At 37.1% G+C, this 12,299-nt stretch overlaps 1 protein-coding gene across 3 annotated transcripts in view; it reads left to right on the forward strand.

Annotated features, from left to right (window-relative positions):
• Window positions 1–8,226, forward strand: part of GNPTAB (N-acetylglucosamine-1-phosphate transferase subunits alpha and beta) — a 49,773-nt gene extending 41,547 nt beyond the window's left edge. For 2 of the 3 annotated variants that reach the window (XM_035342012.1, XM_035342026.1), the window contains 5 exons: window positions 354–439; window positions 2,275–2,373; window positions 4,335–4,502; window positions 5,759–5,849; window positions 6,969–8,226. In XM_035342012.1, the coding sequence (XP_035197903.1) occupies window positions 354–439; window positions 2,275–2,373; window positions 4,335–4,502; window positions 5,759–5,849; window positions 6,969–7,046 (522 nt within the window). In that variant the 3' untranslated portion in view covers window positions 7,047–8,226. Of the gene's footprint in view, window positions 1–353; window positions 440–2,274; window positions 2,374–4,334; window positions 4,503–5,758; window positions 5,850–6,421; window positions 6,480–6,968 lie in introns of all 3 variants that reach the window. The other variant, XM_035342018.1, reaches the window with a different exon arrangement.
• The last annotated feature ends 4,073 nt before the right edge of the window (window positions 8,227–12,299 follow it).

The following is a 12,299-nucleotide window of genomic DNA, read 5'->3' on the forward strand; positions in this document are numbered from 1 at the left end:
TGTATCATCTGTTCTGTGGAGCATGTCTGGCCAGTGTTAGTGGTGACTTCCACCAGAAGAATGATAAAACAGCTGTCAAATGAGCTACAATTTCTGAATAATGTATTGAGGATGAAATCTAGAAGTTGCAATACTTTTGCCAAAAAAGTGTATTTTTCATATATTTTTCAATATTGGTATGTATAAGTATTGTTTACCACAAAAGATAACAAAAAACCAATATGCTTTGTTCTCCAGGAATGAAAAGCAATACACAGGTCTTCATAGCTGTGGTATAAATTTTCTACAGTGTATTCCTTTATAACAGATTCTATTCTTCATTAAATTATAATCTAAACAATGTTTTTTTCCAGCCTCCAGTAACTAAAAATCTAGTAACTAATTGCAAACCTGTGACTGACAGAATTCGTAAGGCATACAAGGACAAAAACAAATATAGGTATGTTACAGTCCTGTGAAAAGCAACTTTCATAGAATAATAGGAAGATTTGTGAATACATAGATGACCAAATATGGTACGTTAAAATAAAGCGAGCTAAGGTTTAACAGTGGAACTGAAGAAGCATACTGTTAACTGTTCATGTCTCTTTCATTGTGTAAAACTGTGGTGTGGTTTTTTTCTGTATCTTTAGTAGGCTAAAGATTTCCATGCTAAATCTTGGGCCAGATCCCAACTCTGTAGTACAACAGTAAGAAGCTGGACTATCTTTAGACAGCTATAACAAACTATAGTAATAACTAAATTAATCAACTATATACATTTAGTGAGAGCAGTTAGAGCAGCATAGAAGGGTGGAAAAAGTTTCCCATACTTAGAAATTGTAAATTGTAAATCTGCTTCATACTCCTTTCCTCTACAGAAGTGTTTTTTTTATTTGTGTTTGTGGGTTTTGTTTGTTTGTTTTGTTGTTTGTTTTTTAAAAAGAAAGCATTTTCTCTCTAACTGCCTTGCACTTTTCTTGCAAGGTAGAGAAGTGACAGGTTCAGACAGGGGCAAAACAAAATTGTTCCCATCCCCTTTTGGAAAGAGCAGGACAAACCATGACTTGACTTAGGTTTGTTTGAATAATTGTATTTGATCAGATCTTCCTGAGATGTAGGTTCAGGCAGATCTGTGCTCTCTGAAAACTGCAAACCTATTAATTACGTGATGCTGAGGCTGTTTGCTGGCATGGAGCTGACAGATGTGTCCTGTCCATTGCCTCACCAGCGGTGTTGGGTGGGTGGAGTGGTAGGACTTCTCTGAAGCATGTGGTTTTGCCCCAGGAGTGATTACAAAGTCAAGTAGTTCTGTAGGATGAAGGAAGGTTGTGGGTGCTGCTTAGGGCAGCTTTGGGGCACCGTTACACACTCATTCACAGTACCTCAAGCTGTGCTGTATGCTTTCTAAATAATTCCCTTCCCAGGAGAGTTTACAATTAAACTGAAAAGCTGACACAACAAATTAGATTGAAAAATGTTGAGGCGGGGGTAAGGATTTGCTGTGCTTAATGATATCAATCTGCTTAAGGTACATGTGGTTCTTAAGCTTTAATATTAAATAATTGCATTATTAACTTGGTGAGCTTTATAAGTAGAATTCTTTCTCACATGAGACTTCACAAGCAGGCAGTATATTTTCTTGTATGAACATAAAGATGTGACAGGTGCATGTACATCTCCACGTGAAAAATAAGTATGGTACCTCTAGTAAGACCCCTAAATAGGGGGCAAATGCTTTTCCACATTGGGGACATCCTTCAGAGACACAATATTTCTGCATTTCGTATACAGCTCGTTGTTTTGTCTGTAAGCTGGTCAGTGAGTAGGTAGGTGGGTGAGGAAGGCTTGCATTTATATTTAAGATTGTAGTTTTATATACGCTTTTGTAACTGTAAGGTTTTTTCTGGGGTCAGTGATTAGGAAAAAAAAACAAAAACATTTTCTCATGTCTGTAGTGTAATCTTAAATTACAGCTGTAATTTTTTTAAAAAAAATAAGGAAATGTAGTGTAATGTCTACCTTCAGATTCATTATTATTCCCATGCCAAAAATACTCACTTATTATGTGTGTATTAAAATCATTCAGTCTAGAATAGACTACTAACAAATCTATTGGAAAGTGGCTCTGTGCAAGAGCATTAGCTGAAAAATGTGAACACATGGATAGAAATCAAATGTCAAATTCTAATGGTTTGGACAGTCAGATTAGAAATAAGTTCTTAAAATATTAATATTTATTGAACCTGACTATAGGCAGTTTTACTAATGCATAAATACTATTTTTACAATAAGGTTTGAAATCATGGGAGAAGAGGAAATTGCCTTCAAAATGATTCGCACAAATGTGTCTCATGTAGTTGGTCAGCTGGATGACATACGAAAAAATCCCAGGTATCGTGCTTCTGGATTTGTATGATGTTCTGAGATTTGTTTTAATTTTCTGCTTCAACTGTTTAAAATGTTTGTGTATTGTAAGTAATTTATTGCAGTGTATTTCTATACTGTGTTACAGAGCAAGATCAGTTCTAATCAAAATACTTCTCTTTTTTTTATATTTAACAGAAGTGACTGTTTTCTCTTTTATGCTGGGGGTTATCTAATTGATTTCTATTACATTTTTATATGTCTAAAACCTTTGAAGTTGTATTGAAAAACTTCAACTATTTCTGAGGATTTCATTTTTGTCATTCTAGAGTTTAGATAGTTTATATTGCAGGCAATTTTGTTTTAAAGGAGAGAAAATTTTGATCTGCTTTATGCAGCAATTTAAAAATAAAACTTAAGCATGGACTATTTTATTGCAAAATCTGTTTTGCATATCCATGGTGCTTTTGTGCTCTGTTACAACGTCACAAGAGGTATTGTTTATTTATTTATTTATTTATTTTTGATGAGAAATGATCCAAAGGTAGAGGTTAGTGCTCTTGTTTCTTTACATTGTAGTGGAGAAGCACTTGGATACCCGATTCTGAGAGCAGACTCAGTAGTGCAGCTACTGCGTTCCTGGGGCTAATGAGCTGCCAGTCCACGGGAACCAGGCAGGGATAGTCCAGAGCAAACTCTCAAAACACGTATAGCATAGGCATCTAGTTGCCATAACCAGATGCTCTGCATAGCATAGCTACTTGATAGTGTAGATATCGCCGGATATTCTTTGAAGAGGGGAGGCATATTTTGTTATTCTCAGAAGTGGCAATTTCAATGAATCACTGTTCCCTGCATGTAATTGTCTAAAGCAGGGTTACCAATTGTGCCATTCATTACAGTCTGAGGAAAAGCGGTAATGCCCTCTGTAGGCAAATTCTTATGCTGCAGAGTTCTACTTATTTTCAGCTTCATGGAGGAAGCCTGAACTTTGCTCTGCTCTTTGAAAGGGCACACCATGCTATAGAGAATGCAGCTGACCAGAACCACTTCTTTACAAAGGTTAGCAATTACAAGGCATATGTCATCAGATATTATTTCACCCTCTGGGGAAAATGTAAAGGTCTTGTATCTCACAATATAAATAAAGCACATAACCTTCTCCATATGTGGGAAAGGGAATTTTTGTCAGCAAGCACTCAGTCAGAGCAGCCAAGGGGACATAGCAGTCTAGCACACTAGCTGCTGCTTTAGTTTCTGTAATTTTCAGTAACTTAAATACTTGTGAGTTTCTTTTGTGAGAAATAACACTCCAAGAGGCATTATTTGAAGCATTTTTATTTGGTCACAGTGATTTCCATATAAATACAATCCAGGCTCTTGTTGTCTGCATTTTGGCTTACTATATGAGTTCAGCATTGAGTCTGTGTTCTCAATAACTTAAAGCCTAGGGACAAAACTTTGTCTTCTCCTGTACAGTCTTCTAATAATTTTTATGTTGGTTTTCTCTGAAGAATATAGTATATATACTAAATTGTTAATATTTTTCTAAGTTTACCTCCTACGGTGAAACTCGTTGTTTGAGGTACTTCACTCATGATAACTTATTTAAAGCTACAAAACCCTTATTGAAATTATAATCCTGGCTTTCTAATCTGTCAGTATCTAGTGGTAGGTTTTGGGATGGTACATACTAGTGCCCATTAGATGGCAGCATGAAATAGAAATAGAAGAGAGAGACCCATAGCTTGTTTCTTCATTCCTCAGAGGTTTTGATTCACTGTCAGCCTTGGTGTCCTCTGAATTGAAATCAAGTTAACTTAGTGAAATAATATAGAATGTAGTTAACAGTATCAAATTAATCAATTAGTTTTTAAAAGGATACTCATCAATTTTGTTTAAAAGGTTTCTGTTTGTGTTCTTGGTTTGCTAACACCTTTGACGTATTATTAAAGGAAATATGCTAACAAAGCATTTTTCTTTTTTAGAAAATTTGTTTGCCTAAATGACAATATTGATCACAATCATAAGGATGCTCAGACAGTGAAAGCAGTGCTGCGGGACTTTTATGAATCAATGTTTCCTATACCTTCCCAATTTGAACTGCCAAGAGAATATCGGAATCGTTTCCTTCACATGCATGAGCTCCAAGAATGGTATGCTACATAGGTTCTCTTCAAGTTATTGTATTGTACTGGCATATAAATATGGGACATATTGGTACAAGCCCTTTTTTCCCAGTATTGTCATGAAGATGATGTGAAAAGATTTAAATGGACTAAAATTTAATGTTTGCAGGATTAGCGTTTTCCTGTTTTTCTGAGTCTTTAACATTTCATTGATTGTCACTAGCTTATTTCAAATAAAAAGGTGTGGGATTTCTTATTATTTTTTTTATTTTTTTAAATAAGAATAATCAGGACTTCTGTTTTTTTTATTATTTTTTAAAATAATATTTGGAATGCGTATTGCAAAGAGGAAATATAAATTCTGGTGGTACCACTTCTCGCTAAGTGACTTTAGTGAGAAATGTTGGCAGAAATAATCAGCTGGATAATTATCAGAGAAGATACGCGTGCCTCTTTCACATTTTTACATAATGTGTGAAATTTCCATGGGTGTTTACCTCTTGCCATTGTATAAATAATATTTTAACTTAGAAATGGGGAAAGTTGATTATGGAATACAAGCAAAAGGTTGGCAGGTATAGTGATAAAAATGAGACAAGACAGTAATTTTGTTCCTGATCAGCAAATTACGGGAAATAGCTGTTCATGACAGAAGAGAAAATATTAGAGGAACTGTAGAAGGAATCAGAAGGGTTGTAGGTGACAAGAGTGGGTGCAGATTGTAGTGCTACAAGCCCTACAGTAGCAGTGGCAAAAGGAGAGAGGGTAAACTGACTTCAGCAGTTAGCTGTAGAAACTTGGGCTGGAGCTGTAGACAGACCATTGGCTCTGTTTTTGCAGACAACCGCTGGGATGTTATTAGCTTCACAAGAACACTGTATTTTGACTTGTTTGTGGTCAAAGCAGATTTCTGCCAGATTGGTTTAAAGCCTGCTGAAGTACTGGTGAAAATCCAATTTTAGTTTCAGATGAGTTTTCCACCTTTATCTTATAGGGTGTTCAATTTTGGTTTTTGCGTTGGTTCCAAGGTAACCAACACCCATAATAGCTCAAGGCTAACAGTAGGTTCAAGATTACACTGAAAGCAAAGGGAGTCATGAAATATGCAGAGTTTGAGCTATATACAATAAATAAGCTTTGCTTAAATAAGTTTTGCTTTTTATAACACAAGCTAAGAGAGAAATTACTCATATTTATTTTCTTTGTCTATTTCATGGAAAGTCTTTAAAGTTTACAACTGATTTATAATATATGAAATTCTCTTTGTTTCCATCTTTCTGCAGGAGGGCGTACAGAGACAAGCTCAAATTCTGGACCCACTGTGTTCTAGTAACACTTATTGTATTTACAATCATCTCGTTTTTTGCTGAACAGGTAAAAATTTTATCAAATCTATAACATTTAATATACTACTGTACCTTCAAGATAATATAAAATGGATTTTTAATAGAATAGCTAGGATTTTTTCCTTCATAAAAGAAATAAGGATGATATATGACTACTGATTAGGTTGCTTCAATTTTTAAGTTGTCATGTTGACATCCATGGACAATAGTCATACCTGGGGGGAGGAGAGTTGTGTTCCCTTGTCAGCTGTTTTGTGATGGTCAAAACCATCATAAGCGTGCTAAATTTGGAACTTCAGAATCAGTAATAGTTTCTGAAAGTTTGGTCTATTAACGTACATTGTCGATAGTGCAAAGTAAGTCAATAGGAAGAAAACTTTAGTATCACCACTCTAGTCCTGAGTAAGGTATTTTAGGTGCCTAATCCAAATCTAATTCCTAAGTAGCAGCTAGGACTCCTATTGAATTCAAAATGCTTTGAATCAGACACAAAGAAAAAACTCCCATTCTGCAAGCATAAAATGGTTTTCTTGAACGTGATTAATCCTGCTAAACATGGAGGGAGCCAATGGAACAAATCATATGGGTAATTCTTTGCAGGTTGGGGCCTTAAGTAACCCTTTCCGTGGTCTGATGAAGAGGGTGTAATTCTTAAAAGGTTGGCTTTTGAAATTTTTTTTTCCTCCGCCTGTAACTTTTTGCATGAATCTTTCCCTTAATTTTCAGCCTTCTGCATACATTGAAAACTCCCCCTGCATATTAATTTTATTTTGGAAGGGGGTATTCAGCTCAGTAGGACAGCTAGGTCTGTAAATACTGCCAGCTTTCCATTCACCTTTCAGAAACAGAATGTAGCCTGGTTTTATATAGCATACACAAATTAACTTTAAAATAATCAGAATATAGGTATACCATATCTTTCACTTTCTGCTTGTATTCTGGTTATTGAGAAGTACAGTGCAAGTGCCTATGCCTAATAGATGCATTTGAATAACTTTCTTTCTGTGCAGTGGGGGAAAAAAAAAAAGAATGGACAGTACTGACTGAATTACCATGGATGGTACAGTTTCTAGGATGAGAGGCTGACCAGCTGCACACGTCTAGCCCAGCAGAGAACTAAATATTGTATTTTCTTTCCTCTTCTCAGCTAATTGCACTTAAACGAAAGATTTTTCCAAGGAGGAGGATCCAAAAGGAAGATGGTCATGAACGAATAAAAGTGTAGAAGAGCTTTATTTTGGAGATCAGTCTACCTCAAGATGTGATAAGCATTCAAAATCTCTCCTTCATAAGTGTCTTTTATGGTTTGATATTTAACTAAGGTGATATGAAGAAAAAAATCATGCATCTACAGTTACGATCTCTGCAGTACGCTGATATACAAGCTGCTGGAGCTGTGACAGGAAGCAAAACAAACATTGCAGGAAACCTGTACATAGGTATATTTCAACTGATCTTACTTTACAAACGTTAGTTCATGGCCATGTTATCCTTTTTTATAAAAAGGGTTACCTAAAGAAATGTAGCTGCATTTATTGCAGTGTATGTTGCCAACTAGATATAATGTTAGAAGGCAAAGTTGTTTGGGATGAGCTCAACAGGTCCTTGATCTTGCATTCCGAAACATTTTGCAAATTTCTGTCATTGCTGCTTTTTTTTTTTTTTTTTTTTTTAGCCCTATGGGAAAATGAAGGGAATTATGTAACTTGTCATTTACTTTTAGTCTACTCTTAATGATGCTGGCATTCTTTAAAGCAGTGACAATTCACAATGTTATTTGTAGTATTTAATTGGGATTTGGAATAAATGCAATCTAATTAAAATATACAAGAACAGAACAATTAATTATTATTTTGAAGCTACTTTATATCTTATCTGGTGTATTATATTCCAAAGAATACAATGTTGTTTTTTCTTGATTACAAAGAGAGGGTTTTAATCAAAGTGATTAAGGTATAATATTTTACAAGCATTGTAAATATAAAAGCAAAAGTGCCTCTCTATATGAATGGTTAACAAACTGTTTTAATGTAGCAATGTATGGGAGCAATGTTTCACTTCAGAAAACAAAATTTATACTGACAAATGAAGCTTTGGTGTTTTTAAATTTCATGGGATTTGGCCCTGTATTTGTCTTGAGACATCAGACTAGTATGCTTTTATGTGGGAAAAGATACTGTATGTTTTCAAGCACAAATTTTCAGTGGCGTACCTTCATTGTACTAGCAGTATTCAAAGAATGCATTAGTGTTTTTTTGTAATCACATGTACAAAATGTATGTGCATATGTATTGTAAGATACTTGGTTTGCTTTGAAATCAACTAAAATATGGTAAAAGGTTTGTCTGTTTCTGTTTTAAAGTAGACAAATTCACACATTTTGAGAAATTAGCCCATAATGCTTATAAAGCCTTGTGTTACACATTATTTTCTTAAATGTCCATTTCAAAGTAGAATCAAAAGATTCTCAAAGTAGAATCAACTTTTTGAGCATTGTAAAAATGCAAGCACACTTGTACTTGGCTAGCATGAAATATAACTTTATATATAATGCTGAAACACAGAATATAAATACGTAGTTTAATTCACAGCTGGCCAAGGGACTGGAAAACAGGTGTTTTGAGGGGGTTATTTAGTCTGGAGGAAGAGGAGGCAGAGGAGAGAGACCTCATCACGCTCTACAGTTACCTGAAAGGAGGCTGCAGCAAGGCGGGTGTCCGTTTATTTTCTCAGGTAACAAGTGATAGGATGTGAGGAAATGGAGGTTTAGACTGTACTTTAGAAATAATTTCTTTATTGAGAGGGTGCATTGAAATGGACTGCCCAGAGAAGTGGTGTAATCCCCATCCCTGGAGGTACTTAAGAAGTGTGGGCACGGCACTAAGGGACATGGTTTAGTGACAGGACTCAGTAGGTCAGGCTGATGGTTGGACTTTGTGATCTTGAAGGTCTTTTCTAATCTAGATGATTCTGTGATTCTACTTCAGACTAGCAAAAAAGAGACCTTTCAAGAAATACAAGAAAACTTTGATACTTTCTTTCACTTTAAAATATTATTAGTGATATTCAAGTTTTATTAGGATTTTTTTTTTTTTAATATTTGCCATTCTAATCCAAGTCACTAGGGGAAAAAGGGTTGAAATTTTAAGGCAGTCTTTCTGATGGAATGATGTACAACTAAAATAGTTCGCATACATAGGTCAGGCAAGACCTTTCCATTTAAGCAAAATTTGAAAGTAGAGATACAGCATTCATTTAACTAAAGCAAAAATGGCTAAAAGATGTTGGATAAACTTTCTGACAGGTATCCACAGAAAATCACAGCTAAAACTTGTGAGCATATTAGATGGAAAAAGAAAGCAAGCAAGCAAAGCAAGGTAATAGGTGAAGAGGCTTGCAGTGGGTTAGCCACAGTTAGCAACAAATCACTCACACAGATGCTTGCTCTCCCTCTGGCAGGACTGGGGGAGAGGATGGGGAGAGTCAAAGAAAGAAATACGTGTGGGTCAAGAAAAAGACATTAATATGTGAAGGGGGCATGTGTTGTAAGAAACAAAAAAAGCAGCTGAAGGGGTTTGCTCACCAACTCCCACAGGCAGCTCCAGCCACTCTGAGGATCATCTGTGTTGGAAAGACCAAACACCCAGCTTTTATTGCAGAGCATGATGTTACAGGGCATGGGATAACTCTTTGGGTCTACTGTGTCTCCTTGCTGTGGGGACACAGTGGGCAATAGGAGGCCTGGATTCTGTGCAAGCACTGCTCAGTTGAATCATCCATGTGTTACCAGCACTGTTTCAGTCACCAGTATGGAGCACAGCATCATTCCGGCTGCTGTGAAAAAAGTTCGCTCCACTTCAGCCAGGCCCAGTGTAAGTATAAGCCTGGAAAAAGCTTAAACTCAGTTATGGAAATGCCACCAGGTAAGATTTCTCAAGTTGAGGGTAAGGACGAGACAAACTCAAAATATTTCTAGGATTTTTTTTTTAATTTATATTTGGTATGCATAAGAACAAAATAAATCACTTAGGAGGACAGAAAATCATGTGAGAACAGTTAAAAAATCTGAATCAAACCATGTAGTTCGTTGCATTAAGTTGGCTAGAGAAATTCTGGCCCTTTGCGTTCACTTACTAAAAAATCCTCCCAAGCCCTCGTACAATGGCCTACGTACACCACAATAAACTGTTTAGCAGGCTTTTTGTTGCCTTGCGGGGGAGCTGGAAGCCGTGTCTAACCGAAGGAGAGGCGGCCGGACGTCGGCGTCCTCCCACCTCCTTCAGCGCCGCCTCAGCAGCCATGGCCGCCGCCCCGGCCGCCTGCCCCTTCCCGCCCCTTTTTCCCGCTCTTTTCTGGTGAGCGGGGTGGGGGAGGGGGCGCTGAGGTGGGGCCGCGCCTCAGCAGCAGCCGCCATCAGCCCGGGGAGGGAGCGTGAGGGGCTTCGGGGGGCTGCCGGGGGTGTCTGCGGCCCCGGGGTTGAGGGGTCGAGGCTCAGCAGGCTGCCTGCTTGCCTGAGGGAGTGAGGGCGTGAGGTGACCCGTGCCGCCGGGGGCTCTCCTCCGTGTGAGGCGGAGGGAGCAGGAAAGGGACCCGTCGGTGGGGTGGGGATGGCAGTGGGGAAAGGTGGCAGGGTGGGGAGTAAGGGCCGGGGCTGGGACACCATCATGCCCCTCAGCCTTTGAGGCCACTGTGCTTTCCTCCCAGGGCACCAAGGCTGTGGTGGAAGCAGGTGGGTCCTCCTGGTAAAACGCCCCACACATGAGACTCACTCAACTAATAATTTTTTCAGGTCTTTTTGTGTAGGGAGAAGTAAGGAGGTGAGTTCCTCTGAAAAATATATGTATATATATTAAATGTACATCTGTGGTTTGGGAATATTTGCATCAGCTAAAGCAAGGAGCTACCCAGGATGGATGAAGGCTGTGTGGGGTTGCAAGGCTGTTTTAAGCTTTCTAGAGAAATTGGGGAGTTTGTGCTTTGTACACTGATTTTTCAGTGTACATGTCTGTATGCAAGATGAAGCATGTGTAGGTAAATATATTTTCATGCAGTTTAAAGTTGAAGAGGGATTTTTTCTTTTTTTCCTTTGGCAGCACAATCAGACATGCTGCCAGGTAACATACCAGTGCTTTCCCACTTAAATCGTATTTTCAGAGCTGCAGTCATTGAAAATCAGAATGAGTCTTGAGTTCTAGAGCTGCCTTAAATTTTTCTCTCATTTGAGGATAGTTGTAATGGGGCAAGTTTTGATCTTCCAAGTAGTTAAAATGGAAGTTTTAATTTTCTTCAAAGAAATTTAAGTTGTAAAAAAATCTTTGCTTCACACGAATTAGAGAAGCATCAATCACAGAAGTTGGATATTAGAAAGCAGTGTTTCTCACTTAGCAGCTTAGTGTGATCATGCTGTATATATCCATGTAATGTGGTTAAAAAAACTGATATGTTTATAGCTAAGAACAACTAACTCAAAAAACAAAAAAGGGATTAGGAAATTCAATTGTTTGACACGGCTATTAATGCTGGGGGGACCTCGCTGTCGCGGAAAGTCAAAAGATCTTCACTGCAGTTCTCAATTTCATAATGAGAACTTAATGTTCAGAACTACTTTTGGAAAAAAATGATATTTCTAGTGTTGAATTACATCTAGAAGGAGAAGTTTATCTACTGTTAAATCACATCTTGCTTGGGTTGGAAGACAGTACTTATTGCTGGTTTTTTGTTTGTTTTCCTTCCTTTATTCTTTCCGTCTTCCAAATAATCCTATGTTATTTTTGGCAGGATTTTTAAAATTATATGTCATTTTACATTTATATTGAAATGCTGCATACCTCCTTCTATCAGGGGAAGATAAGAGAAGAAATATTGCAGTAAGGATACTGTATCCTGCTATTTTCTGTTACCTTGGTTATATTATTTCTCTTGTTGATGAAGCGCTAAGGAAAAGGCTTGCTTTTGTCATTCTCACATTTAATGGTTACAATCATTCTCTTTTCCTTCTAAATAAGTATCTACTCCATAAATACTTGTAAAATAATACACACACTATATAAAAATAAGTGATATTAAAGTGCTTTTTTTACGTGCATTTGTAGAAACACAAATAGCTACATCAGAAACGCATGCAGAAGTGTAATGGCTAATAATAAAGCTAATTCAGAAAGTGAAAATTGACGAGGATTTTTAAAAATTACATGTATTTGTCTAGCGTAGCATGGGTTATAGAACCAGATTGTTTTTAATCGTTTATCATTTATGTATTTTGTAGGACAAAATATTAATGTTGCTCTTTGGGAATCTGGTATCAAATCTGATAAAACATAAAATAAACATCATGGAAACTGAGCAGACAGGCACTTTAAAAGCACTTTATTAAGAGCATAATTTACTTTTCAACATAAGAAAGCATGGTCCCACTAGCCCTAGTGGATTTTTTAACTAGGCTATTTTTTACCCTGTTCTTAAAAGCACCACTGATGGT

Source organism: Oxyura jamaicensis, chromosome 1, assembly GCF_011077185.1.
Source record: "Oxyura jamaicensis isolate SHBP4307 breed ruddy duck chromosome 1, BPBGC_Ojam_1.0, whole genome shotgun sequence".
Lineage (NCBI taxonomy): Eukaryota > Metazoa > Chordata > Aves > Anseriformes > Anatidae > Oxyura > Oxyura jamaicensis.